The following is a 23963-nucleotide window of genomic DNA, read 5'->3' as shown; positions in this document are numbered from 1 at the left end:
TTCTGGAAATGAGAACTTGAAACCACTTGAGTAATCTTTGCCTTCTCTCATTTTGTTACTGAATCGGTCACCTGGACTTGTGCCCAAGTGTTAGCCTAGGCCAAGACTCCTTGTCTGAACCAGGAAGGTTCTTTTTTTGCTCAGATTTGTACAACCAATGACAAAACCAGTGTTGAGACTGCAGCAGCACAAGCTTTATTCAGTGGTCAAACGATGGAGAAGTAAGAACTAGTTCTCAGATCAATTTCTTGACCCTGCTCAGACTGAGACACCATATGTATAGAAGGTTGAGGTAAAACGGAGGGAATTCAGTAAAGAGTGGGAGGAATAGTAATGACTTTTCTGAAACAGGGTGTGGCTTGGATCCAGCCCTGAGGCAATGCTCGTTTTCAGTCCTTTTTGGGGTGCTTCTAGTTGTTGTCATGGCACTTGTCAGCTGTTGTGGCACTGGGGGATATGTGCCTTAGCGTGCTAATGTATTACAGTGAATGTATAAAGAGGACTCAGTCCACTGGAGGTCAGCAGGTCTTCTGCCATTTGGGCCTAGTTGGTTATAACTGATTCTTTAGAAAGTTCTTTAGGAGCAGCTTCATCGTTTTATAATTGGGCCGGAAACTCAGATAAGGGTAGTTAGTTTCCACATGAGGGATGAGCAGTGTTAAGATTCTGGGGCAACACTCTTGGTAACAAATGTGCCCCAATATCCAATTTCTGGTGAAATTCTGTGATTCTGTCTTTAAATATTGTACCTTTTCTCTTTCCGCAGTGCCTCTAGTCAGGTCATCATCACCCTCTCTCACCCTAGTATTTGAATACTGTCCTGATACCTTTACCTTCAGTACCGTTTAGATAACAAGACAACTAAAGTAGTATTCTCAGAGACAGTTGTCTTAGAACCTTGCTCTACAGCTCTCAGAGGCTCACCATTGGCAGTTGTTGACTAAAAAATAGTCACAACCTGAAAAGTGAGAGTTCTTAGGACTTCATTCCCGGAGGCAGCATCTCAAGGAGCTCTGAGAAATTGCTCCAAGGAGGCAGGGAAGGAGTCAGATTTTATAGAAGTGTGCAGCAAAGGGGGCAGATAGTCTGAACATGAAAGATTATTGTAAATTAAGGAAAGACAGATATCTCAAACTAAGAAATTTAGCGCTATTCTATATATGGGACAATGACAGACTTTATTTCCTTGGACTCCAGATCACTACAGATCGTGAATGCAGACACAAAATTAAAAGACACTTGTTCTTGGAAGACAAGCTGTGACCAACGTAGACAGTGTATTAAAAAGCAGAGACATTACCTTGCTGACAAAGGTCCATGTAGTCAAAGCTATGGTTTTTCCAGTAGTCATGTATGGATGTGACAGTTGGACCATAAAGAAGGCTGAACGCCAAAGAATTGATGCTTTGGAACTGTGGGGTTGGAGAAGACTCTTGAGAGTCCCTTGGACTGCAAGGAGATCAAACCAGTCAATCCTGAATATTCATTGGAAGGACTGATGCTGAGGCTGAAGTTCTAGTACTTTGGGCACCTGATGCAAAGAACTGACTCATTGGAAAAGACCCTGATGGTGGGAAAGATTGAAGGCAGGAGGAGATGGGAGTGACAGAGGATGAGATGGTTGGATGGCATCAACGACTGGATGGAAATGACTGAGCAAGCTCCAGGAGATAATGAAGAACAGGGAGTCCTGGTGTGCTGCAGTCCCTGGGGTCACAAAGAGCTGGACACAACTGAGCAACATGGAAGACACTAGCTTCAGGGTTTACTGAAATAATTTCTTTCAATGAAGTGTTTCTTAGCTATCTAGGGCCAGCATCCTGCGCCCATCTGTTTTTACACACCCTATCCCTCATCTGTAGAGAGTGGCTGTAGCCTGATAGGAAGTATTCTCCTTTTTTAATTCCCTTTTAGAACTAACACACAAAAAAGATGACCTTATCATTATAGGGGACTGGAATGTAAAATTAGGAAGTCAAGAAACACCTGGGGTAACAGGCAAATTTGGCCTTGGAATATGGAATGAAGCACGGCAAAGGCTAATCGAGTTTTGCCAAGAGAATGCACTGGTCATAGCAAACACCCTCTTCCAACAACACAAGAGAAGACTCTGCACATGGACATCACCAGATAGTAAACACCGAAATCAGATTGATTGTATTCTTTGCAGCCAAAGATGGAGAAGCCCTATACAGTCAGCAAAAACAAGAGTGGGAGCTGACTGTGGCTCAGATCATTAACTCCTTATTGCCAAATTCAGACTTAAATTGAAGAAAGTAGGGAAAACTACTAGACCATTCAGGTATGACCTAAATCAAATATCCCTTATGATTATACAGTGGAAGTGAGAAATAGATTTAAGGGACTAGATCTGATAGACAGAGTGCCTGATGAACTATGGACAGAGGTTTGTGACATTGTACAGGAGACAGGGATCAACAACATCCCCATGGAAAATAAATGCAAAAAAGCAAAATGGCTGTCTGGGGAGGCCTTACAAATAGCTGTGAAAAGAAGAGAAGTGAAAAGCAAAGGAGAAAAGGAAAGACAGAAGCATCTGAATGCAGAGCTCCAAAGAATAGCAAGAAGAGATAAGAAAGCCTTCTTCAGTGATCAGTGCAAAGAAATAGGGGAAAAGAACAAAATGGGAAAGACTAGAGATCTCTTCAAGAAAATTAGAGATACCAAGGGAACATTTCATGCAAAGATGGGCTCAATAAAGGACAAAAATGGTATGGCCCTAACAGAAGCAGAAGATATTAAGAAGAGGTGGTAAGAATACACAGAAGAACTGTGCAAAAAAGATCTTCACGACCCAGATAATCATGATGGTGTGATCACTCTTCTAGAGCCAGATATCCTGGAATGTGAAGTCAAGTGGGCCTAAGGGAGCATCACTATGAACAAAGCTAGTGGAGGTGATGGAATCCCAGTGGAGCTATTTCAAATCCTAAAAGATGATGCTGTGAAAGTGCTGCACTCAGTATGCCAGCAAATTTGGAAAACTCAGCAGTGGCCACAGGACTGGAAAAGGTCAGTTTTCATTCCAATCCCAAAGAAAGGCAATGCCAAAGAATGCTCAAACTACCGCACAATTGCACTCATCTCACGTGCTAGTAAAGTAATGCTCAAAATTCTCCAAGGCGGGCTTCAGCAATACATGAATCATGAACTTCCAGATGTTCAACCTGGTTTTAGAAAAGGCAGAGAGAGGAACCAGAGATCAAATTGCCAACATCCACTGGATCATGGAAAAAGCAAGAGAGTTCCAGAAAAACATGTATTTCTGCTTTATTGACTATGCCAAAGCCTTTGACTGTGTGGATCACAATAAACTGCGGAAAATTCTGAAAGAGATGGGAATACCAGACCACCTGACCTGCCTCTTGAGAAACCTATATGCAGGTCAGGAAGCAACAGTTAGAACTGGACATGGAACAAGAGACTGGTTCCAAATAGGAAAAGGAGTACGTCAAGGCTGTATGTTGTCACCCTGGTTATTAAACTTCTATGCAGAGTACATCATGAGAAACGCTGGGCTGGAAGAACCACAAGCTGGAATCAAGATTGCCGGGAGAAATATCAATCACCTCAGATATGCAGATGACACCACCCTTATGGCAGAAAGTGAAGAGGAACTAAAAAGCCTCTTGATGAAACTGAGAGGAGAGTGAAAAAGTTGGCCTAAAGCTCAACATTCAGAAAACGAAGATCATGGCATCCGGTCCCATCACTTCATGGGAAATAGATGGGGAAACGGTGGAAACAGTGTCCGACTTTTGTGTTTTTGGGCTCCAAAATCACTGCAGATGGTGATTGCAGCCATGAAATTAAAAGACGCTTACTCCTTGGAAGGAACGTTATGACCAACCTAGACAGCATATTGAAAAGCAGCGACATTACTTTGCCAACAAAGGTCCATCTAGTCAAGGCTATGGTTTTTCCAGTGGTCATGTATGGATGTGAGAGTTGGACTGTGAAGAAAGCTGAGCACCAAAGAACTGATGCTTTTGAACTGTGATGTTGGAGAAGACTCTTGAGAGTCTTTTGGACTGGAAGGAGATCCAACCAGTCCATTCTAAAGGAGATCAGTCCTGGGTGTTTTTTGGAAGGAATGATGCTAAAGCTGAAACTCCAATGCTTTGGCCACCTCACGTGAAGAGTTGAGTCATTGGAAGACTCTGATGCTGGGAGGGATTGGGGGCAGGAGGGAAAAGGGACGACAGAGAGTGAGGTGGCTGGATGGCATCATCTACTCAATGGATGTGAGTTTGAGTGAACTTCCTGAGTCGGTGATGGACAGGGAGGCCTGGCGTGCTGCAATTCATGCGGTTGCAGAGTCGGACACAACTGAGTGACTGAACTGAACTGAACTGAGCTAGGGCTTACTGGCTTACATGGGAGGGATGTAATGGCTGATGACTGTGACACCCTTAAGTTCCTCAGCTAACAGCTGTTTCATTGCAGGCATTGTTCTCCCTCTTGGGGGCCCACCAGGCTCAGAAATTCACATTTGAAGGCCTGAAGTCCCTGATGGCTTTTTCATCCTTGTTTATTAATGTGGCAGGAGATATCCATTTCACACAACATAGTACATTTAAGGTCATTAGTCTGGCTTTTGAGGGCCTAAAAATAATGTACCAAGTAAATATTCTCAACATGCGCCTTGCTTTGAGCAAAGTGAAGTGCTTTGAGTGAATTGTTAGCTTTGACAAACTCTGTACCTTTGCTGCTTTGAATATCTTTCTCCTTATTCTACCTGTTAAAATTCTATATAGCCCCAGAGGTGGTACTTTACACATAACTGGATACTCCATAAATATTTAGTAAATAAAATTTCAATTTCTATTAGTGATTGTCCATTTATAATTATGTATATATTTTTTACATATTTTCTATTTTAGTGTAAATTTATATATTCAGGAAACGTACATAAAGATTCTGATGACAGTATTATTTGACCTGATTATTTTAATTATTATATAGCATTTATTGAATAATATATTATGATTTTCTGTTATGATCTTTTACAATTGGTCTTTTAGGTTGTTCCCAAAATTTTGCTAATATAAATAGTGCTATGATGAGTATCTTGGTGCCTGGATCTTTCTGTATATGTAAATATTTTCCCAGGTAAATTCCTGAATTACTAAATAGAAGAGTTGCATATTTTAAGATTTTTAGTGTATATTGAGAAGGTGTCCTCCAGAAAGGTTGTTTAAATGTAATTCCCATTTTTAAGTCTGTCAACAAATACTGTTAGTTGTTTTCCTTGAGGTGAAAATCTCACTTTGTTCATTTTGAAGAAAATGTCTATCAGATACCCAAGTCCAAGTAACTAGTGTATAGGTCATTCATTTTCTTTTACTTATAAACAGCCTTTCAAGAAAAAACACAGTTTGATATGCAAATCAAACAATTGCCTAAATGTTTTTCCTCAGGGAAACCATCTTACTTAGCAGCATAAGTATTTTTGAGAACTTCCCATTTGTCACACAGCATATAAAAAAGGTCCTGAAACCAAGGGTTCAGGTTTAAGAAAGTTGTTTTTTTTTTTTTTTTTTTCTAATTATGGAAGGATATTCTCAAATGAAATCAATTCCCTCCATCCCCATGGTCTGTGGTGGTGAAGAATATCATGATTGAGGCCATTGCCTTGCTGTGTGCTAAGATGCAGTTTTACCCACATTGCTTTTTTAAAAACTGTTGCAAATGTCAACACAGTGAAAAAGGTAAATAACATCTTGGTGTTACTGAATTGGCCAAAAAGTTCATTTAGGTTTTCCCATAAGACATTATGGAAAAACCCAAATGAACATTTTAACCAACCCAATATTGACACTAGTCAAGACCTCATGGGTATCTGGGCATTGGGATTCTCCAGAGGTCTATAGACGACACTTGGAGAACATTTTTCTAAACTGTCCCTGCATATGCTCTCATTCTGTCCCTCCCTTGTTGACTAATTGAATCTGCTTTTTAGTTTTTCAGAGCAGTGTAAGAATGTCTAGTTTTGATCAGAAGGAAATGGTAGCATCTCATGGAGTTGGAGTCATGTTGCTTTTATGTTACTTTTCTCCCACGGTAGGTTCATCGTTGGGTCAACTATGAATCCATGCTGAAAGAATGCCTGGTGGGCAGGATGGCCATGAAACCTGCTCTTCCTAAAGGTACGTGGATCCAGGACTAAACTGGCATTGGTGTTTGACACAGGTGTACTATCTTTTAGAGGGATTTCAGTAAATAGATTTAAATAAATCACTAAATCATTCTCATTTCACTGGCCTCCTAGTCCAGCCACTATAAAGGCTTTTCTTTAGTTATTTAGAATGAAACAGTGACTTTACCTGAAAAATTTGACTGTTTTGAGAGAACTTTCCATAGTGTGGGGAATAAACATAATTGAAGTGAAAGGACTTTGTTTACTTGGTTTTTGTTAGTCTTTTGTTACAAGACTCTATGTAACCAGTCTCGTTACATACAGTAGCTTAAACACTTGATTAGAGTTGACTTTTAGACTAGTTTCCTAGAGTGTAATTGTTTGAATATGTAATTGTATTCCCATGACTCAAAAATCAGAAAATATAAAAAGTTATACAGTGAAATTTTCCTTCCCATCTTTATCTCCCATTCCTTGACTATTTATCATAGACAACCCATATTCTGATTTTAAAGTACTTTTTTGAAAAACCGGTTTCTTGCCCTTACCTTGACAACTGCCACTCTGCAATCAGCACAGTGTTGGAGAGCATCTCTTTACTCCTAAGCTTCTTTTAGAATAGTGCCCTTTGCAAAGTTTCAACATGCGGTAAGAGTGGCAGAAGCACTTTGCATGAGTCCTTTACTGTGGATGGAATGGAGTCATTTATTTTGAACAACTCTTGATTTTGACATCCAAAGTAGGAGTAAATTGGCTTGTTTGACCTGACTCTGCTACTATTTATGTAGTTAAGTGAGTTTTGTATTTCCAGGCTTTATTGATGGAGGCCTCCTTTGGCTGTGTCAACTTACCTAGATTTGAACCCTTGTTCCATGGCCTGTTGATGGTGCCATAAAGATAGCTCTTTCTATCACTGAGCCTCAAGTTTTTTTTTAATCTATGCAAAGACTGATAGGGCTAATAATTCATATGAGTAAATCAGCATGATAGCAGTGTAACAGATATGCAAAAAGGCTTTCTTCTTTCTACTAATACTACTACAAAACAAATAAGCATTACACGTATCTAGGCAGACTTCAGAAGTATTGCAGGTTGAGTTGCAGACCTCCACAGTAAAGCAGATACTACAGTAAAGGAAGTCACATGAGTTTTTTGGTTTCCCAGTGCATAAAAGTTATATTTACCCTCTACTATAGTCTGTTAAGTATGCAATAGCAGTATGTCTGCAAAAACAATGTACATACCTTAATTGAAAAACACTTCTGTATTGCTCATCCTGTTCGTGAGGCCAGTTGTCTTCTGTTCTTACTGTTTGCACTGTTTGCTGAACCCAGGGTAGGCAAGGCAAAAGCTACAAGGCTGGAAGGAGATTAGAGGCGCCATAAGAAGTGCAGACACGTTTATTCTCTCCTGGCTGGAACAGCAGCCATAACACAACCTCTCTCCTGGCTGATGCAGCAGCCATAGCAGCAGCCACAACATAACCATAACATAGCCATAAGAGAACCATAACATAACCTCATATAACATAATCATGATGTCATTCCAGTGTAGCCTCAGTGCTGCATCAGCCAGGGCTTTCATGGTGAAACTCATACAGGCATGCCACACAAGGTAGCCCGTGACTAAGGGAACACCTCATGTGCAGGGCTAAAAGTGATCTCAGCTATTACATAATCATTATTTACAAAACGCAGGGCGAGAGTAAGAGGCCTTGGGGCGAGAGAGCCTGACCATGCCATCCTGGCTAATTTGCTCTTTCCCTACAGCTTTATTACTGAAAAAAAAGCTAACCATCATCTGAACCTTCAGCAAGTTGTAATCTTTTTGCTGGTGGAGTGTCTTGCCTTGATTTTGATGACTGCTAACTTATCAGGGTGGTGGTTGATTCCTGGAGTTGGGGGCAGCTGTGGAGTTTCTTAAGATAAAACCACAATGGAATTTGCCACATTGATTGATAGCATTTTACCCACAGTAGAACTTCTTTCAAAATCAGTCAGTCCCCTCAAATACTGCTGCTGCTACTTTATCAACTGAGTTTATGTAATATTCTAAATCCTTTGTTGTCATTTCAACAATGTTCACAGCATCTGGACTGGGAGTAGGTTCCATCTCAGGAAACCACATTTTGTGCTTATCCATAAAAATCAACTCCTCATTCCAGAGAGGCGGTCCTAAGATGGCAGAGGAGTAGGACAGGGAGAGCACTTTCTCCCCAAAAATTCATCAAAAGAACATTTGAACGCTGAGTAAATTCCACAAAACAACTTCTGAATGCCAGCAGAGGACATCAGGCACCCAGAAAAGCAGCCCATTGTCTTCAAAAGGAGATGGAGAAGTCTTGAGGCTACTGTAAAAATAAGACTGAAAACCAGAAGCAGGAGGCTTAAGTCCAAATCCTGAGAACACCAGAGAACTCCTGACTCCAGGGAACATTAATTGACATGAGCTCATCAAACGCCTCCATACCTATACTGAAACCAAGCACCACCCAAGGGCCAACAAGTTCCAGAGCAAGACATACCACGCAAATTCTCCAGCAACACAGGAACATAGCCCTGAGCTTCAATATACAGGCTGCCCAAAGTCACTCCAAACCCACTTACATATCATAACTCATTACTGGACACTTCATTGCATTCTAGAGAGAAGAAATCCAGCTCCACCCACCAGAACACCAACACAAGCTTCCCTAATCAGGAAACCTTGACAAACCACCCAGACAACCCCACCCACAGCCAGGAAACTCCACAATAAAGAGAATTCCACAAACTTCCAGAATACAGAAAGGCCACCCCAAACTCAGCAATATAAACAAGATGAAGAGACAGAGGAATACCCAGCAGGTAAAGGAACAGGATAAATGCCCACCAAACCAAACAAAAGAGGAAGAGATAGGGAATCTACCTGATAAAGAATTCCGAATAATAATAGTGAAAATGATCCAAAATCTTGAAAACAAAATGGAATCACAGTTAAATAGCCTAGAGACAAGGATTGAGAAGATGCAAGAAAGGTTTAACAAAGACCTAGAAGAAATAAAAAAGAGTCAATAAATAATGAATAATACAATAAATGATATCAAAAACACTCTGGAGGGAACAGATAGTAGAATAACCGAGGCAGAAGACTGGATAAGTGAGGTAGAAGACTGGATAAGTGAGGTAGAAGATAGAATGGTAGAAATAAATGAATCAGAGGAAAAAAGAAAAATGAATTAAAAGAAATAAGGACAACCTCAGAGACCTCTGGGACAATGTTAAACACCTCAACATCTGAATCATAGGAGTCCCAGAAGAAGAAGACAAAAAGAAAGACCATGAGAAAATATTTGAGGAGATCATACCTAAAATGGGGAAGGAAATAATCACCCAAGTCCAAGAAACCCAGAGAGTCCCAAACAGGATAAACCCAAGGCGAAACACCCCAAGACACATATTAATCAAGTTATCAAAGATCAAACACAAAGAATGAATATTAAAAGCATCAAGGGAAAAGCAACAAATAACACACAAGGGGATTCCCATAAGGATAACAGCTGATTTTTCAGTAGAAACTCTTCAGGCCAGGAGGAAATGGCAGGACATAGTTAGTGATGAAAGAAAATAAACTGCAGCCCAGATTACTGTACCCAGCAAGGATCTCATTCAAATATGAAGGAGAAATCAAGCTATCCAGACAAGCAAAAGCTGAGAGAATTCAGCACCACCAAACCAGCTCTCCAACTAATGCTAAAGGATCTTCCCTGGACAGGAAACACAAAAGGGGAGTATAAACTCGAACCCCAAACAATAAAGTAAATGGCAACAGGATCATACTTATCAATAATTACCTTAAATGTAAATGGGTTGAATGCCCCAACCAAAAGACAAAGACTGGCTGAATGGATACAAAAACAAGACCCCTATATATATTGTCTACAAGAGACCCACCTCAAAACAAGGGACACATACACTGAAAGTGAAGGGCTAGAAAAAGATATTCCACGCAAATAGAGACAGAAAGAATGCAGGAGTAGCAATACTCATATCAGATAAAATAGACTTTAAAACAAAAGCTGTGAAAAGAAACAAAGATGGACACTACATAATGATCAAAGGATCAATCCAAGAAGAAGATATAACAATTATAAATATATGTACACCCAACATAGGAGCACCACAATATGTAAGACAAATGCTAACAAGTATGAAAGGGGAAATTACAATAACACAATAATAGTGGGAGACTTTAATACCCCACTCACACCTATGGATAGATCAACTAAACAGAAAATTAACAAAGAAACACAAACTTTAAATGATACAATAGACCAGTTAGACCTAACTGATATCTATAGGACATTTCACCCCAAAACAATGAATTCACCTTTTTCTCAAGTGCACATGGAACCTTCTCCAGGATAGATAACATCCTGAGCCATAAATCTAGCCTTGGTAAATTCAAAAAAATTGAAATCATTTCAAGCATCTTTTCTGACCACATTGCAGTAAGATTAGATCTCAATTACAGGAGAAAAACTATTAAAAATTTCAACATACGGAGGCTGAACAACATGCTGCTGAATAACCAACAAATCATAAAAGAAATCAAAAAAGAAATCAAAATATGCATAGAAATGAATGAAAATGAAAACACAACAACCCAAAACCTGTGGGACGCTGTAAAAGCAGTGCTAAGGGGAAGGTTCATAGCAATACAGGCATACCTCAAGAAACAAGAAAAAAGTTAAATAAATAACCTAACTCTACACCTAAAGCAACTAGAAAAGGAAGAAATGAAGAAACCTAGGGTTAGTAGAAGGAAAGAAATCTTAAAAATTAGGGCAGAAATAAATGCAAAAGAAACAAAAGAGACCATAGCAAAAATCAGCAAAGCCAAAAGCTGGTTCTTTGAGAGGATAAATAAAATTGACAAACCATTAGCTAGACTTGTCAAGAAACAAAGAGAGAAAAATCAAATCAATAAAATTAGAAATGAAAATGGAGAGATCACAACAGACAACACAGAAATACAAAGGATCATAAGAGACTACTATCAGCAATTATATACCAATAAAATTGACAACTTGGAAGAAATGGACAAATTCTTAGGAAAGTACAACTTTCCAAAACTGAACCAGGAAGAAATAGAAAGTCTTCACAGACCCATCACAAGCACAGAAGTTGAAACTGTAATCAGAAGTCTTCCAGCAAACAAAAGCCCAGGTCCAGACAGCTTCACAGCTGAATTCTACCAAAAATTTTGAGAAGAGCTAACACCTATCCTACTCAAACTCTTCCAGAAAATTGCAGAGGAAGGTAAACTTCCAAACTCCTTCTATGAGGCCACCATCACCCTAATACCAAAACCTGACAAAGATGCCACAAAAAAAGAAAACTACAGGCCAATATCACTGATGAACATAGATGCAGAAGTCCTTAACAAAATTCTAACAATCAGAATCCAGCAACATATTAAAAAGATCATACACCATGACCAAGTGGGCTTTATCCCAGGGATGCAAGGATTCTTCAATATCCACAAATCAATCAGTGTAATACACCACATTAACACATTGAAAAACAAAAGCCATATGATTATCTCAGTAGATGCAGAGAAAGCCTTTGACAAAATTCAGCATCCATTTATGATAAAAACCCTCCAGAAAGCAGGAATAGAAGGAACATACCTCAACATAATAAAAGCTATATATGACAAACATTATCTACAGCAAACATTATCCTCAGTGGTGAAAAACTGAAAGCATTTCCCCTAACGTCAGGAACAAGACAATGGTGCCCACTTTGACCACTACTATTCAACATAGTTTTGGAAGGTTTAGCCATAGCAATCAGAGCAGAAAAAGAAATAAAAGGAATCTTAAGTTAGAAACGAAGCAGTAAAACTCTCACTGTTTGCAGAAGACATGATCCTCTGTATAGAAAACCCTAAAGACTCCACCAGAAAATTACTAGAGCTAATCAATGGATATAGTAAAGTTGCAGGATATAAAATCAACACAGAGAAAACCCTTGCATTCCTATATACTAAAAATGAGAAAATAGAGAAATTAAGGAAACAATTCCATTCACCATTGCAGTGAAAAGAATAAAATACTTAGGAATATATCTGCCTAAAGAAACAAAAGACCTATATATAGAAAACTATAAAACACTGGTGAAAGAAATCAAAGAGGACACTAATAGAGGGAAAAATATACCATGTTCATGGATCAGAAGAATCAATATAGTGAAAATGAGTATACTACCCAAAGCAATCTATTGATTCACTGCAATCCCTATCAAGCTACCAGTGGTATTTTTCAGAGAACTAGGACAAATAATTTCACAATTTGTATGGAAATACAAAAAACCTCGAATAGCTAAAGCAATCTTGAGAAAGAAGAATGGAACTGGACAAATCAACCTTCCTGACTTCAGGCTCTACTACAAAGCCACAGTCATCAAGAGAGTATGGTACCGGCACAAAGACAGAAATATAGATCAGTGGAACAAAATAGAAAGCCCAGAGATAAATCCACACACATATGGACACCTTATCTTTGATAAAGGAGGCAAGAATATACAATGGAGAAAAGATAATATCTTTAACAAGTGATGCTGGGAAAACTGGTCAACCACTTGTAAAAGAATGAAACTAGAATACTTTCTAACACCATACACAAAAATAAACTCAAAATGGATTAAAGATCTAAAGGTAAAACCAGAAACTATAAAACTCTTAGAGGAAAATATAGGCAAAACACTCTCCGATATAAATCACAGCAGGATCCTCTATGACCCACCTCCCAGAATTTTGGAAATAAAAGCAAAAATAAACAAATGGGACCTAGTTAAACTTAAAAGCTTCTGCACAACAAAGGAAACTATAAACAAGGTGAAAAGACAGCCTTCAGAATGAGAGAAAATAATAGCAAATGAAGCAACTGGCAGTTAATCTCAAAAATATACAAGCAACTCCTGCAGCTCAATTCCAAAAAAATAAATGACCCAATCAAAAAATGGGCCAAAGAACTAAACAGACATTTCTCCAAAGAAGACATACAGATGGCTAACAAACACATGAAAAGATGCTCAACATCACTCATTATCAGAGAAATGCAAATCAAAACCATGATGAGGTACCATTTCACGCCAGTCAGAATGGCTACTGTCCAAAAGTCTACAAGCAATTAATGCTGGAGAGGGTGTGGAGAAAAGGGAACGCTCTTACACTGTTGGTGGGAATGCAAACTAGTACAGCCACTTTGGAGAACAGTGTGGAGATTCCTTAAAAAACTGGAGTAGAACTGCCAGATGACCCAGCAATCCCACCACTGGGCATACACACTGAGGAAACCAGAATTGAAAGAGACACGTGTACCCCAGTGTTCATTGCAGCACTGTTTATAATAGCCAGGACATGGAAGCAACCTAGATGTCTGTCAGCAGATGAATGGATAAGAAAGCTGTGGTACATACACACAATGGAGTATCACTCAGCCATTAAAAAGAATACATTTGAATCAGTTCTAGTGAGGTGGCTGAAACTGGAGCCTATTATACAGAGTGAAGTAAGCCAGAAAGAAAAACACCAATACAGTATACTAACACATATATATGGAATTTCGAAAGATGGTAACAATAACCCTGTATGCGAGACAGCAAAAGAGACACAAATGTATACAACAGTCTTTTGGACTCTGTGGGAGAGGGTGAAGGTGGGATGATTTGAGTGAATGGCATTGAAACATATATAATATCAAATATGAAACAAATCTCCAGTCCAAGTTCTATGCATGATACAGGATGGTCTGAGCTGATGCACTGGGATGACCCAGAGGGATGGTATGGGGAGGGACGTGGGAGGGGGGTTCAGGATGGGGAACACGTGTACACCCGTGGCAGATTCATGTTGATGTATGGCAAAACCAATACAATATTGTAATTAGCCTCCAATTAAAATAAATTTATATTTAAAAAAAGAATCAACTCCTCATCTATCAAGTTTCATGATGAAATTATAGCAACTCAGTCCCATTTTCAGGTTTCACTTCTAGTTCTCCTGTTATGTCCTCCGCATCTGCAGTTACTCACTCCACGATAGTCTTGAACCCCTCAGAGTTATCTGTGAGGGTTAGAATGAACTTCTTCCGAACTCCTCTGAAAGTTTGTATTTTGACCTCTTCCCATGAATCATGAATTGTCTTGGTGGCATCTAGAATAGTTACTCCTTTCCAGAAGGTTTTCAGTTTTCTTTGCCAAGATCCATCAGGAGACTCACTATCTATGGCAGCTATATAGCCTTATAAAATATATTTCTTAAATAAGAAGACTTGAAAGTCAAAATGACTCTGATCCACAGGCCACAGAGTGGATGTTGTGTTGTTGTTGTTTAGTCACTCACTCATATCTTGACTCTTTAGTGACCCTATGGACTTTAGCCCACCAGGCTCCTCTGCCCATGGAATTCTCCAGGCAAGAATGCTGGAGGGGGTTGCCTTCCTCAAAGGATCTTCCTGTCCCAAGGATCAAACCTGTGTCTTTTGTTTAGCAGGCACTTTCTTTACCGCTGAGCCACTAGAGAAGCCTAGATGTTGTGTTAGCAGGCATGAAAAGAGCATGAATCTTGTGCATCTCCAAACTGTTTGATATAGAAAACTTAGCTTTCAGCCTGTCTTGTCTTTCGTCATGCCTTCCTCACTACCTAATCATTTCTAGCTTTTGATTTAAAGTGAGAGTCGTGGAACTCATCCTTTCACTTGAACACTTCAAGGCCATTGTAGTGTTATGTTCATGGGCCTAATATCAAATTGTTGTGTCTCAGAGAATAGAAACACTCCCAAGGAGAGGAAGAGAGAGGGAAATGGCCAGTCCATGGAACAGTCAAATCAAACACATTTATGGATTAAATTTGCAGTCTTACGTGGGTATGCAGTTCATGGTGCTTCCAAATAATTACAGTGGTAGGGGCAGGAGGAGAAGGGGACAACTGAGGATGAGATGGCCGGATGGCATCACGGACTCGATGGACGTGAGTCTGAGTGAACTCTGGGAGATGATGATGGACAGGGAAGCCTGGCATGCTGCGATTCATGGGGTCGCAAAGAGTCAGACACGACTGAGCTGAATTGAACATCAGATCACTGATCACAGATCACCATAACAAATATAATAATGATGAAAAAAAATTGAAATATTGCCAGAATTACCAAAATGTGACCCAGAAACCTGAAATGAGCAAATGCTTTTGGAAAAATGGCCCCAGTAGACCTGCTCTATGCCAGGTTGCCACAAGCCTTCAGTTTTTTAGGAACACTATAACTGCAAAGTGGATAAAGCAATGCACAATAAACCAGGTCTGCCAGTACACCAAAAGCAAATTACTTTGAACTTTAGTGTCCGACAGTTCTTCCAAACCAGGTTACTTTTGTAAACAAATACCTTTCTTTTCTTAATTGCTCCAGAGCTCACCAGATCACTGCCAGCAGGGAACACGTTCTTAACTAAAATTTCTAAGTGACTAACTTTCAGTTCAGTTCAGTTCAGTCAGTCAGTCGTGTCCGACTCTTTGCGACCCCATGAATTGCAGCACACCAGGCCTCCCTGTCCATCACCAACTCCCGGAGTTCACTCAGACTTGTGTCCATCGAGTCAGTGATACCATCCAGCCATCTCATCCTCTGTTGTCCCCTTCTCCTCCTGCCCCCAATCCCTCCCAACATCAGAGTCTTTTCCAATGAGTCAACTCTTCACATGAGGTGGCCAGAGTACTGGAGTTTCAGCTTTAGCATCATGCCTTCCAAAGAAATCCCAGGGCTGATCTCCTTCAGAATGGACTAACTTCACTTCACCCTAAATATTACATGTCTTGTTTACACAGTCTGATACTAAAGATCACATGCTTCTGTGTAATACCTTTCAGGGTGGTCAGAAAGTCTCCCAGCTCCTTAGGCTTCTGTGTCATAGGCATGAAACAAATGAAAGGACTCAAGATTTCCTTCCTGCCTGCCTGGAAATGAAAGACAGAGAACCTTCAAAATGTTTCACCAAATACAGCAGACTCTGTTTAAAATGAGCAGATTCCACAGGGAAATTGCCAGGTTAAGGGGAAAAAAGTAGTTAGAAGGAGCAATTCAAAGTGATAAGCTAGTTCTCATACCTTCACTTTCAGAAAACACTTATCAGATACTCGAACTTAGAGCCACACAGGAATTTTAATGGTCACATAGGAAAAGAAAGATCAGATCTTGGGTCGGTAAAGGGAAGGAATTAGAACTGAGATCCCTGCCTGTGGCTTGGCTCCTGAAGTCTGTATAATCAGTGAAATGAGAATGCTTAACGGAAAAATCTATCCAACAACAAAGGGGGATGTCAGGATAGTCTGCCTTGACCTTGTTTATGAGGTGATGGGGGAGAGGAAAGAGAAGTTTCCTTTGAGAATTTGTAGCCACAGTCTTACCCATATATGAGTTGGGAATTCAAATATATACCACCTATGTAGTCCTAGAAACCTCAAACCGGAAGTAAAATGGTCTCCCATTACTGGTTTCCCAGGCTGCTTGGCAGATTTATAGATACCTTTTTAGTGGAAAAACTTTCAATCTAAAACCCTCAAAATTCCCACAGGTATAGAGCAGCAGTTATTAGTGTACAGTGAAAAATTAAACGCTTGAGGAAACAAGTCAGCAGAAATAAAGACAGAATTTCACTCCTTGGACTTTATTATTTGTATACAGAATAAATAATTTTGTTTGATGTGGTTAGGAAAATAAGAATAAATTAATAACATAGTAAAGAAGGAGACTAGTAATTGTGTAGAATTAAAAAAAATAGAAGCTTTGGAAATGAAAAATCGAGCTGGTGATATAAAAAAGTGCATAACATGAACAGTGAGCGATTAGACATACAGCAGTCCAATGAACTATAAAACTGAGCAGCAGAAATTGGACAGGATGTGGTACAGAAAAACAAAATGATAGAAAAACATTCAAGAGCCACAGGGAATACAGTAATAAGATCTAACACTTATAATCAGATTTCCAGAAGGAAGTAGTAGTGAGAATGAGGAAGAGGCATCTGAATGGCTGAGAACATTCCAGAACTGATAAATCACAAATGTCAGAGATAGCAAATTCACCAAATCCTGATCAAGATAAATAAAAAGAAATCTACACGTATTCTCTTTGTAATCAGCTTGAAGAACACCAAGACAATGAGAAGATATGAAAAACAGCCAGAGAGACACAGAGTCACTGAGAAACCGGTATATTGACAGCTAATTTACTCATGTAATTTACAAGCTGTTATTGCTAATTCATTAGAATATCAGTAGAAGACAGAAGCCAATAGAACATTACCTTGGATGTTCTGAGAGAAAATATGACAACATAAACTTATTTAGTAACAAGGTTGAAATAAAATTAGTTGGATGGGGAAAGAGGTGGGAGAGGAGTTCAGGATGGGGAACACATGGACACCCATGGCTGATTCGTGTCAATGTATGGCAAAATCACTATAATATTGTAAAATAATTAGCCTCCAATTAAAATAAATTAATTAATTTAAAATAAAAAAGACTAACGAAAGCAAATTTATGAAACTAAAATCAGCAGGGTGGAGGAAACTGAGGATTTGACTGAATCTTAATGGTAAAGAACTAAACTGTCATGAGTATTCCTTCTTCTCACCACCTGGTTCAGCAAAGTGCAAACGTATTTCTCACCCAGAATGAGACATGGACTCTGAAATACTGTGCATTCATAAATTAAATGTTCCCTTTTTCACACTGTCTGTAGCCCTGAATGATTCCTGAGGCTGCATGATCTGTAGAAAGAACACAGGTTTCATATAGACAACCACGGCTTCGGATCTCATCTCTGCCTCAGATTACACTCATACGCTTTTGTGATCTTCAGCATCAGTTAACAGACATGAGTTTGTTTGGTTTTTTTTCCTTCAGCAGTAAAATGGGGTTTAAGAATGAAACATCCCAGAGTCATTGTGAAGATTAAATAATGTTTGCTAACCACTCGACGCATTAGAAGCAACAGTTGGCAGGGACAGTAGAAGTGGGTGTTGCTATTAGTGGCTGCCTTTGCCCCTCTGTTCCTGTGATGCTCAGGCTGCTTATGTTTTCTGTTCCCTTTTTGTACCCTTGTAATTATCAGCATGTATTGATGTGTCTTACCATGGCTCTGTTTCTGGGAAAAATCAAGTATTATCATCATTATTGACAGGGCATGTGAGAGCATGGTTGTGAATCTCTGTTTCACTATAAAGCTTTTGGGGATTACGAATGTTTTGCTGGGGTGTGGCCAGTAACAGGTAGTGATATAAGGCAGCTTGCAAGGTATTAGGGAGCAAAGACAGGGATTCTGCAGGAACGTGTTGATTGCAAGTAAATGGATCAGGTTTTGTTTTTGTTTTTTTTTTTAACAGTAGAGACTAAGATCTAACCAGTTACAGTTTGACTTGCAGGCTAACAAGAGGAGTGAATCATGTAAAAGGGACAGAGTAACTGAAGAGAAGGGTTTAATATGTCAGAAATAAAGAATATTCTTTATTTTAAAGAATTTATTAATTAAAGTGAAGTATTTTTTAAGAGTATTTCGTATGCCTTTTATCTATAGGCAGGGTTGATCATTGCAGTCTACTGGCCTGAGACTTAGGGATAGAACTGTTAGATGGGGTAGCAGTGTCATTGTCCAAACTGGGATGGATTTGAGAAAGCATGAGGCTTCTATTAGTAGTTACACTAGTTCAAGAGAGGGCAGGCAGTAAACGGTGACTCTCCGTGGCAAACTCAAGCATGTATTCACATGCTCTAATCTGCAATTAGAACTTCTAGATGAAATGGAAACAGAGATGAAATGGGAATAGAGGATGAAAACAGAGACAGAAGGCAGTAGATGGAGACTTGCTAGCATGAGGATTTACAAGGGGTTGGGAGGGATGATGGATATACTGAAGAGAAATTTTGTACATGGACTTCTTCCCATACGAGATCCCCGACACCATGTTTTAGGTGGGGTGACTGCCAGACCCCAGTGCAGGGAGGATCCAGAAGTAGCATTTCATAGGCATCCCCACAGCTGAGCAGATTTGAGAGGACAGTTTTTCATTTATCACCTGGCTTCTAATGGGGAAGTGATGTCTGAAAAGAACACAGAAGAGCTAACTGTCAGAATATAAAACAGGTAATGCTAGTGAGCCCTTACCAAGCCAAAAATCAATGTGCTTTTTATAATCCTTTGTTTAAAAAGGATTGTAGTTTGTTTCATGATTTAGAAAGATATCAGTAACGAATGAAAGGAGAAACTTTGCTTGAAAAGGTGAGCTTCAGTCACTGCTGATTTATTTATGTGGAACACTTCATTCTCTGGCAAAGATGAGAAATGTTCTTACTTTTTGCCCTTTTTTTAATCCTTTGCTGTCTCTATTATAGCCACTGGCTACATGTGGCTGGCTAGTGAGCATGGGAATTCTCTCCATATTGAAATGTGCTAGAAGCCTAAGTGCTACATTTTAAGAATTAGGATGAAAAATTATAAAATATAACTTTACATTGATTACATTGTCATGTGGAAATGATAATATTCTGAATATGTTGTATTAAGTAAAAATATATTATTAAAGTTAATTTGACCTGTTCTTTTTGTACTTTGTTAATGTGGTTATGTGGTATGGATGTGAGACTTGGACTGTAAAGAAAGCTGAGTGCTGAAGAATTGATGTTTTTGAACTATGGTGTTGGAAAAGACTCTTGAGAGTCCCTTGGACTGCAAGGAGATCTAACCAGTCCATCCTAAAGATGATCAGTCCTGGGTGTTCATTGGAAAGACTGATGTTGATGCTGAAACTCCAATACTTTGGCCACCTGATGCAAAGAACTGACTCATTGGAAAAGACCCTGATGCTGGGAAAGATTGAAGGTGGGAGGAGAAGGGGACGACAGAGGATGAGATGGTTGGATGGCATCACCGACTCAGCGGACATGAGTTTGAGCAAACTCTGGGAGTTGGTGATGGACAGGGAGGTCAGGAGTGCCGCGATTCACGGGGTCGCAAAGAGTCAGACACAACTGAACAACTGAACTGAACTGAAAGTGGTTTTTAGAACATTTTAAATTATACTTGTGACTTGTATTATATTTCTTCTGGACAGCACTGTTCCAGACCTAAACGTACTTTTAAAATTTTAATTTTGGTGGCGGGGCGGGGGCTCACTGCTTGGTTTATGGGATCTTACTTCCCAGACCAGGGATTGCACCCAGCCCAGGTGGTGAAAGCACTGAGTCCTAACCACTGGACAACCAGGGAATTCCCTTTATTTCTTGATTTTCAATAATTATTTATTGAAAAAAAATGACAAAACCCCAGCTGAAATCATTTTTTTAAAATAGTCACATTTTCTTTATATATATGTGTATATATGTGAATGTATATTCAGTTAAAGAATATGTATTCTTTAATTGCAATATAGTTGATTTACAGTGTGTTGATTTCTGCTGCACAGAAAAGTGAATCACTTACATATTTATATAGATATAGATATATATACACACACATTTGTGTCAAATTTCAGACTCCACATAGAAGTGAGATCATGTAGTATTTGTCTTTCTCTTTCTGGCTTACTTCACTTAGTATGATAAGTGTATCCATGTTGCTACACATGGCATTGTTTTGTTCTTTTTCGGGCTGAATAGTGTTCCATTGTATGTACAACATCTTTTTTGTCCATTCATCTGTTGATGAACATTTAGAGAGTTTTTGTATCTTGGCTAATGTGACTCTTGTTGCTAGCTTTGTCTATATCTTATTTAATTAGAGTTTTCTCTAGATACACACTCAGGAATGGGATTGCTGGTTATCGTCCATTCACTCAGCCATGTCCCACTCTGTGCGACCCCAGCATGGACTGCAGCATGCTAGGCTTCCCTGTCCTTCACTCTCTCGTGGAGTTTGCTCAGGCTTATGTCCATTGAGTCAGTGATGCCATCCAACCATCTCATTCTGTGTCACAACCTTCTCCTCCTGCCTTCAGTCTTTGCCACAGCATCAGGGTCTTTTTTAATGAGTCAGCTTTTCATATCAGTTGGCCAGAGTTTTGGAGCTTCGGCTTCAGCATCAGTCATTTCAATGAATATTCATGGCTGATTTCCTTTAGATGGACTGGTTTGATCTCCTTGCTGTCCAAGGGACTCTCAGGAGTCTTCTCCATCATATGGTACCATTAGGTACCATACACTATGGTACCATAGCACCAGCATATGGTAATACTGTTTTTAGGTTTTTGAGGAACCCCTGTACTGTTTTCCATACTAGTGACTGTACCAATTTATACTCCCACCAACAGTGTAGGAGGTTCCCTTTTCTCCACATCCTTTCCAGCATTTATTTGTAATGATGGTCATTCTGTAAAACAGTCACATTTTGTAATGGCATAGCTCATGTCAGAAATGTGCATGTGTGTGTGTGCACACACACACTTGTGCTTGCTCAGTCTTGTCTGACTCTTTGTGAAACATAAACTGTATCCCACCAGGCTCCTCTGTCCTTGAAATTGTTCAAGCAAGAATATTGGAGTGGGTTGCCATTTCCTTCTCCAGGGAATCTTCCCAACCTAGGGATCGAACCCAGATCTCTTGTATCTCCTGTATTGGCAGACAGATTCTTTACCACTAGCACCACTTGGGTGTTTCTTCTTAATTTCTCATAGGTTTATCATGATTTCTAATATTAATGCTTTATGTTTTGACTTTTCATGTTTGTTTTCTCAAGCAGCTACTGACTATAAAGCACTTAGAGCCATAGACCAGGAGAATACTTTCAAGGTGAAAGAGGGATTCTGTTCTAACAACCTCAGTTTAAAAGTTCAGATACTGAAGCTTGTAGGTAAATATACCTTCCTTAACTAATAATAGTTATTTAATTAGAAAAGTTCATCCTTGAAAGAAATCCTGGATACTTCTTTTTGTAAGGTAGCGATCACCTCATTAAAGTTATCCTCTTTTGAATAATTTATTTTCCTTTGGTATACACCAGTGGTTCTTGGATTGATTTCTCTCCCTGCCAGACTGGTGGCTCAGATGGTGAAGCATCTGTCTACAATGTGGGAGACCTGGGTTCAATCCCTGGGTCAGGAAGATTCCCTGGAGAAGGAAATGGCAATCCACTCTAGTGCTCTTGCCTAGAAAATCCCGTGGATGGAGGAGCCTGGTGTCCATGGGGTCGCAAATAGTCAGACACAACTGAGCGACTTCACTTCAGAGACACTAGAGGCTTCCCAGGTGACTCAATGGTAAAGAATCTGCCTGCCAATCCCAGAGCCACAAGAGATGTTGGTTCGCTCTTTGGATTGGGAAGAGCCCCTGGAGGAGGAAATGGCAACCCACTCCAGTATTCTTGCCTGGAAAAATCCATGGTCAGAGGAGCCTGGCAGGCTACAGTCCATGTTTACTCAAAGAGTTGGACATGACAGAGTGAGTTTCACTTTCCAGAAAGCAGAGGCTCTTAGCAGAGTAATGCACTCTAACCAATGTTACAAGAAGATGCAAATTTTCTTGGCCATGGAGCCAACCAAATAGTAGAATTAGTTAACAAGACAGAATGTTAAGTTTTTTGTTAAAGAGGAAAGTATCTCGTGCCTAAAATGACTCAGATGTGACTATGCTTCATAATAAAGAATACTCTCTTTTTATTTCTGTGACTCAGTTTTCCAAAAGAATTGCAAAGATAAGACTTGTAGAGCTTTAAAGGTTTTTTGGATCATTTAAGTAGGTATTCTCTTCTTGCTGGTACTTCTTATATTAAAGAAAAAAAAAAGCTCAGAAAAAAGCAGTTAATTTAGCAGGATCTGACAGGTTCAAATCAATTCACATCACATGGGAAGTAATCATAGGAGATGATTTTTTTTTCCCTCTAGAAACAAATTACTTGGAAGAAATGTTTAAAATCTGTGAGTCTCTTAGATAAAAGCAAATTATTTTACATGATCAATGAGATTCATCGAACTGCCAAATATGTTGTGCACTGAAAATAGACTTGATTTACTTTTGTTATGGTGAGTTTGTTATTTGTTCTACGATAAAACCAATGATCGCAAGTACAGTAGCAAAGACAGGTAAAATTGGATGGAGGTCAGTTGCCAAGCCGGACCATCAGTGATCCCTTGGAAACTAATGACTAGATTTTTATCTAGAGGTTGAGAAACAAAACTCATTTTGAGACATAATTTAAATGGTTTGTAGGCCTTGTGTCTTTTGAGAAAGTATTAACTCTCTCAATGGCATATTAAGAAAAATGATGTTCAGTTCAGGGGATATAAAGTTTAACCTCAGCTTTACTGCTGAAGAGCCATGGGTTTCATTCAAGTCCTGACCTCTATTTTCAACCTTCACTGAGGAAAATGGATGATAATTTGGTGTGTGTTGTTAAGAGCCCTTTCAGCTCTGAACTTATTTCAGTAAAATGGGGAAAATAAAAGAATGGTTATTTGACCTCCTTAATCATAGTTATTTTATGACGTGAGTGACAAGTGGTACTAATTTTATGAGGTCTCTGGTTGATTGAAAATTAAAATATAAAAAAATTTGAAAGCTTGGATGTACATATTTTGGTTTCTTTTTCTACAAAACAAGGTGATGTCATGTTAAGTAATGTCTATGTCTGTCAATTCAGTTTACTTGAATATTTTGTGTTAGCTTGGCATTCTTTTTTTTTTTTTTTTCTTTTTAAGAGAACTCTGGCAACTTGCTGAGGGTTTTATTTTGACATATGGTTATAAAACTTGTGGTGATCAAGGTATAATATAGATTT

At 39.2% G+C, this 23963-nt stretch overlaps 1 protein-coding gene across 2 annotated transcripts in view; it reads left to right on the top strand.

The window, feature by feature from the left end:
- The window catches only part of CYB5R4 (cytochrome b5 reductase 4), a 115888-nt gene that overhangs the window by 35729 nt on the left and 56196 nt on the right, over positions 1-23963 (top strand). For both annotated transcript variants that reach the window (XM_069598337.1, XM_069598338.1), the window contains exon 4: positions 6089-6170. In XM_069598337.1, coding sequence (XP_069454438.1) covers positions 6089-6170 — 82 coding nt within the window. The remainder of the gene's footprint in view (positions 1-6088; positions 6171-23963) is intronic.

The sequence above is a fragment of the Ovis canadensis genome, chromosome 8 (genome assembly GCF_042477335.2).
Source record: "Ovis canadensis isolate MfBH-ARS-UI-01 breed Bighorn chromosome 8, ARS-UI_OviCan_v2, whole genome shotgun sequence".
Lineage (NCBI taxonomy): Eukaryota > Metazoa > Chordata > Mammalia > Artiodactyla > Bovidae > Ovis > Ovis canadensis.
This window is presented reverse-complemented; position numbering and strand designations above follow the sequence as displayed.